The sequence below is a fragment of the Anneissia japonica genome, unplaced genomic scaffold (assembly GCF_011630105.1).
Source record: "Anneissia japonica isolate Jap-2015-1 unplaced genomic scaffold, ASM1163010v1 scaffold287576_len25937_cov119, whole genome shotgun sequence".
Classification (NCBI taxonomy): domain Eukaryota; kingdom Metazoa; phylum Echinodermata; class Crinoidea; order Comatulida; family Comatulidae; genus Anneissia; species Anneissia japonica.
This window is the reverse complement of record NW_022683649.1, coordinates 1-6,784: the sequence shown is the minus strand read 5'-3', so window position 1 is coordinate 6,784 and position 6,784 is coordinate 1. Positions and strand designations below refer to the sequence as shown.

General features: G+C 33.6%; 1 protein-coding gene across 1 annotated transcript; it reads left to right on the top strand.

Annotated features, from left to right (window-relative positions):
• The first annotated feature begins 3,469 nt into the window (after positions 1-3,469).
• On the top strand, positions 3,470-6,778 carry LOC117100706. Its single transcript, XM_033240497.1, has 3 exons — positions 3,470-4,802; positions 5,427-5,501; positions 5,791-6,778. Exons 1-3 carry the CDS (start codon positions 4,307-4,309, stop codon positions 6,333-6,335), a joined length of 1,116 nt encoding a protein of 371 aa, XP_033096388.1. The 5' UTR covers positions 3,470-4,306; the 3' UTR covers positions 6,336-6,778.
• Positions 6,779-6,784: the final 6 nt, after the last annotated feature.

Genomic DNA, 6,784 nt, shown 5'->3' with positions numbered 1-6,784 from the left:
GTCTATTTTATCGATAGTGTCTGAAAGAATATCATTTTTTTACAATTTTTCCAGACATTTTATCGGTATTGCAGTGAGTGCGATGGGTCTATAATCATTAACATGTAGGGTTCTTTTTCTTAGGAAAAGGATGCATTTGTGACTGTTTCCTCCATATTCTTGGAATATCGTTGGTTTTAAACGACCAGCTGTATAATTATAAAAAAAAATACATGAAGTAGTTCATTTCTGCCTCTTTAAAAACTTTTTCACCTACATTATCTGGACCACCTGCTTACAAGGATTGATTTTTTTTAAAATAATTGTACATTCGCTTTTTTGTTTAATGACATCTCCACTTCAGAAATATTTTCCCTAATGTTTGACTCCCCTAAATGTCGAACCTCAATAAAATCTTCGTTATATACTAATCAACATACAAACTGATGACAAATTAATATGTATTTTATTATAGGTAAATGACAATGATTGTAAACAACATATTGATATAAAATAACATATTGAAATAATAAATTATTAAATAATTCTGATAAATTTATTTACACAATGGTGTCTTAAACATTAGAATTTAACTTCTGATTAATGTTTTTATTATATATTACGTTATACAGTACAATTTTTATAAAATCTTTTAGCTTCGTTATTTATTGCAAAGATGACAAAAACTCTTTTTAGCAAAAGCTATGAAACGTAGTACTTAGGATGTTTCGATTTCTGACAAAGATCTTTATCAACTGACTACTAGATGGAATTGCATTCATGAACAAGCTGCAATTTCATCTAGCAGACAGTTAATATAGATCCTTAATATTAGAGATCGAAACCTCCTAGGTAAATACTCCATTTCTTACACTGGCTTTCAAAAAAAAAGGTTGTCATCTATTATTGTTAGTATTTTAATAATATCAATACCAATCTTAACCTATTTAAATTTATTTTTATTGTCCTTTGTAATATTAAAGCGCTTAATAATTCTAAAATATTATTGTCATTGTTAATTTAAATGCTTGCTTGTTTGCAAAAATATTAAAAACTGGTATAAAATACAACACGAAGGTGATGAAAAAACTTGAACAAATTATAATAGAAAGAAATATTGTACTGTACTTTTTTTTAATAAGATTCTTTGAATTAAAATGCTTGTTTGTTCATTCGAATTCTATTATTGTTAACACAATTCTCTTAGATATCCGTCGCTTTAGGCCAGTTGATGATGTCACTATCCAGTCATTTGAGTCTTTCTCCTCACATGACGTATAGTTTTAGGTTTCCACAGTGGGAGGCATCTGACAGCGAAGCATCTATTCTTTGCAGAAATGATGTATGTCATCCCCAATCGGTTCTAACGCGATTGAGGCGGACCCATGCCTGACATGGAGATTGTTGGCTGTCCATGATTTTGACAATGGTTGAGAAGTCGCTTAGCCTAAAATGTAAGGTGCTTGCAATAGATTGTGCTACTAATTTTGTCGTCGTTAATACATGGTACAAAGCTGCATTTTGTGCGTCCCTTTTGCTGGTAATTTCAGTCATAAATTTCACGGCGTATGTTGTGCAGAATAATTCCAGATAAAATAGCGAGGTCTCTATCAGATGTTGTGGTGATTGTGCCAGAGATGAGACGCATTGCATCATTGTATCTGCTTTTGTATTTACACTGTGACTTCAAACTTGCGCTGCATACTCGCCTGTAGAGAAAACTAATACCAGGGCAGATTTACATAAGGTGGTTTAATTAGCATCCCATTTTGTGCCTGTAAGCTTCTGGAGTATGTTAACAAACTCTCTGGTCTTCGCTGAAACTCTTTTTACATGATATGTTAGACCTAATTCCAGAATTGCGACAAAGTAAGTTTCAGATGTATCAAAGCAAGTTTTGCACTAGTAAGCTTGTGATAATTTTAGTTTTGGCGAGATGGAAGACAGAGCTGACTGTTTTATGATCACTAAGTTTTAGGTGCCATGATATGAAATATGAGCTGTGGATCTTGAGGTCTGCTTGGAGCGTGGTCTCAATAGCTTAGAACGATTTATTGACATGGCCAGGGTCATCAGCAGCTGTACTTTAGCGAGACAGTATCAGGTAGGTATAAAGTGTACGTATCAAAAGCTATTAGTGCTACTACATAGTTCAGTGGAAAGCCATTTCCCGACGGCACTCTAGGGACAAATTTTTCGGTCTGCCACAACGGTAAAAAATTAATCGTCCTATTTCGTCCATCCGAAAAAAAGGTAATTAGTACAAAGGTGTGTTTGATCGTTTTCGGATTTTCTACTTTTTCTAGCAGCTGAGACAAGGTATGCTCTGGTTTTTATCCGATCCTGTGCACCATTGCCCTGTGCAGCTCTTACACGGTATGCACTTTTTTCTCGTCCCCGCTGCTGCTGAATCTTATGGAAACAATCTACTTATATAGCAGCTGTTATGGCTTTGTCCAAGATCTTAGAGCAAGCCCTGAAAATAACCTCTCGTGTCACATGATCTTCTACTGCGTTTATGAATTGTCCCTTAGCCATTCGTCCTCGCTGGTCCTCCAGGAGATCTGGGTACGCCCGAAAAATGAGCTCACTTACAGCTTGGTCTAATTGCTGCAAGGTTTTCCTTGTTTTTTGTTTCCTTAACCACAACTCTATTAGGAAATTCTCTGGCTGCTGAGCTGTTCCAAACCACTTCTCTAATGCCCTACTAGCTGTTTAATTGTGTACTGTTTGTCTGCAAAATTACTCAAAACGCCTGTAACATAGCAGCCTGTTCATTGTTCCAAGCATTTGCTGCCCTACACGACTCGAAATGTACTCTGTACTCTCGCCAGGGTACCATTTCTTCGCATCAGTCCAGGTTCACTACTGGTTTACGCTGCATCTGTGGCCCATAAATCGCGTTCTGTCGTAACAACGGCCACGGAGGGAAGAGGCTTTTCAAGGCGCGTAAAAAAAGGTTTATTGTAAGAAAAAGGAATATTTTTTAAATAAAGACTACAAGCATTTCGGATAGAAACAGGAAGATTTTTTCACCGTTTTGGAGCAGAAGAAGAGAAAGATTTATCACCAACAAGTTAAACAACAACATGCAGAAGATAAAATTAGAATTGAAGTACAGCAGTGTGTGCAAAGGTTGAATTTGATTGGTTCATGTAAAGAATGATTTTCATTGGCTGAGAGTGATAATGGTGACTTGATTATTTTTTGAATGACGCCATGTGCGGGTATGGTGACTTGAATATCCCGGTAGAATGTAAACAGGAATATAATGAGTTTGATTTGCTCATGTAAAGAACGATTTTCATTGGTTGAGAGCGATTACGTGTTTGGTTTTTTTTAATAGTCCGGATCAAAACGAGAATAATAATAAAAATATTGATGACAAAAATAATAATAATGATTATGTTAATAATATTGGTATAAAACGTAAGTGAGGTCATATAATTTCTGTCTCTTATACACATCTTACAGGAGAATTAAGAAAGATAACGAAAATGAATAGATAAGGTTACATAAGAAAGAAAAAATGAAAAGAAAAAGTCACATGAGAAATAACTAAAAAAGAAAGATAAGGTAACATGGGAAAGGAATAGACAAAAAAAAAATAAAAATATATATAAGGAAACAAGGAACACATCAGAAAGGTAAGGTAAGTAATTTTTTGATGAACATAAGATGCAATGAAATAAAATGCAAAATATTTCCAGGAAAAACTGACAAGTTAATATATGATAAAAAGGATGGTATTATTTTGAGAAAATGAAAAGGTTGGTAGTAGTAGTGTATACCACTTGAGGTGGTTTATGGTTGTTTATTGGGTATGAAACTGTTTATTTAATTATGACGATGGTAGTTGGTAAATATTGGTGATATAGTTGTCATCAAGATACAAGGATAATTTCCCGCTAGACGTGCACTAGTGCCTTCTTTGACGAAAGAAATAATTTCATTTTCTTTTAGTGTATGTGTGTGTGTGTGTGTGGTACAAATGAGGTAAGGTCGAAGTCCTCCTTTGAAATGTTTTCTTCCTTCAGAGTTTTTTTGTAAGATCGGATGACATAGTCTAAGCAGGATTTTACGATTAGCAAAAATGGGGCCTTAATAAATGTTACTGTGTACTTTATTTATCAGTATCAGGTGATATTAGTATGTTTGCTGTCAATTTACACAGTCCATAAGACTTCAGATAATGATTCAGAGCAGGAAAATGAACCAGACTATTAAATAGTAGTATTATTATCCTTTAAAAAATATACATCTTATAATGTAAACGAAATAATTTTTGTTTAAATTTTTTATAGATAATAAATTCAGTGCATTAAAAATGGTTCTTTCAAAGTGGTATGATGATAACAAAGGTCTTCCTATGTTGAAAGTGTTGTTCAGAGATGTCCTTGGAACTTCGAAACTGTCAACAATAACTCACACGATGGAGATAATAGATTACTTGGTTGAAAAGCGTCATTTGACTCCAAGCAATTTTAATATCATAAGTGATATCATTACCTTAACCAGACATTATGGTCTTCAAGAATTAATTAGAAGCATTTTCCCGTCATTCCCGGAAGAAAGGAAAGAAACTTTTACACAAATGTTTTCACCTCACAGACAGCGAATAATGAAATTTGGGATGATACTGACACCATCCGATGTGAGGCTCATTGATAATTTATATAATATTCCTAGTATGGAATATACAGACACATGGAGTATGATCAGTGATCTAGAGGACAGAACAATCATCAACGATCGTATGGGGAAATTCATTCGTTCATTGGAAAATCTTAATCTCCGTCTGGCATTAAATGCACTAACAGAAGGTACAGGTATTTGTTGGCTTTTTCTGTTGTATATCCCATATTTGAATAAATACAAGTATAACCAGAATGTAGGGACATGGCTACTCTGAAAATTTACACTACCAGCGCATGCAGTTTTTTGTATTTTAAAAGTTATTAATTAACGGGAATGTGTCTGCTGGGCCGATAATAGGGCACTATCAACTGATACACCGGGTACAAAATACCCGATGATGGCGTATGCCTATAATATTATTACGTCTACTTTTATTTCTGATGAGAATTTTAAAACTACATAATTAAGTCAACAATATTATATTACTAAATTTAAACAATATTTTGCTCAGTACCGAAAACCTTAAAAACAACAAGTAAAATTTCCCTAACAGGGACCTTCTGTTCTATGCACACGCCTTAACATATTGGACCACAAAAGAGCTCAGTTGGGAATATAAATCAGATTGGAAGTATATAAATATTTACATTCCTTTTGCACACTTGCATTCTTGGAATAGCACTAGTCTTCGTTGCACTGTTATTAACAGAGAATATACTATACCGTACACATTATTAAAAAAATCAATTTGTGTTGATGTAATTTATAATTTAATAAACAAAAACAAGAATATATTCTTTTTATTTAAGGAACAAAATCGGCTTTGGCATCTAAGCCTAAACTTCCGGATACTCCACAAGTTCAAGGGTCGTACCAGATGCCAGGTTAGTTATTCCGCATAACCAACTTGAGTCATTAAATTTTATTTTTTGAAAAACAAAAGTGTGCTACACTGGAAGAGACATTATTTGTCTATTCAAATACATTACCCATGAAACCAAATACTAAAACACATTTTAGGGCTTTATAGTTTAATATCTCCAAAACAGCAAATTGATAATTATGTCCTTTTGCAATGGGTCGGCAGTTATAGTGTAATAGTATAAATATGTTTTAATTCAAAACACATAAAATAAATATTTAATGTCCACTTATTCAATTTTTTTTTTAAAGAAATGTCTCCATCGCAATTCAATCAACTGCTTAGAGAGGTTTCCAGGTGGTGGCAACTTCATGGAAACGTGAATATGTTGAATGTAATACTTAGCGAATTTAAAGTTATTCCTGTAGTACTGATGGAGGAGAAACATGAGCCACGTGCTCTCTTCAAACATCTTGAAGCCATTGGGCTTATCAGCAAAGCAAACGTTGATATCATCATCGAAACCATTGTTTTGGGTGGCCATTTCAGCCTAGAACGGGTGATCCAAAAATCGATACCGACATTTCCGGAATTGAGAAAAGTTGAAATCAAAAAATTTTCCAAGTATCGACAAAATGTGCTCAACTTTGGTAAGGTTATAGATAAAAATGACATGCAAACCATTGGTTTCTTGTATGACCTTTACATGCCCGAACTGAAGGACCCGTGGTGTTTAATATTTCAATTGGAAAAGGATGGTATTCTAACTGATGACCTACATGCAAAGCAAGCATTTATTGACAAACTTATGAAAAATAAAATGAAAGCTGAAGCCCGAGCACTGAACAAATTTTAAAATGATAAGGAGATTATGAACAAGAAAGAACAAGGAAAGAAAGTGAAGGTAACATGAGAAAGAAAAGAGAAAGAAAAGATAAGGAAACATAAGAAAGACAAAGAACAGGAAACTTAAGAAATATGATGAAAAAGGAATGGATAATGAATCATAAGAAAGAAAAATGAAAGAATAGAAAAGGTCACATGAGAAAGAACAAGGAAAGAAATCTGAGAAAATCGTTATTATTATTATATTATTATTATTATGACAATTATTGAAATAAAGAAAGAAACAAAAACATTATTCGGCAAATCCGCTTAACGTCCTCACATGCGCGTATGAATTTTATAAAGAAAGATAAGGCAGCATAAGAAAGACAAAGAAAAGAAAAGTACAGGAGAATTAAGAAAGATAACGAAAATGAATAGATAAGGTTACATAAGAAAGAAAAAATGAAAAGAAAAAGT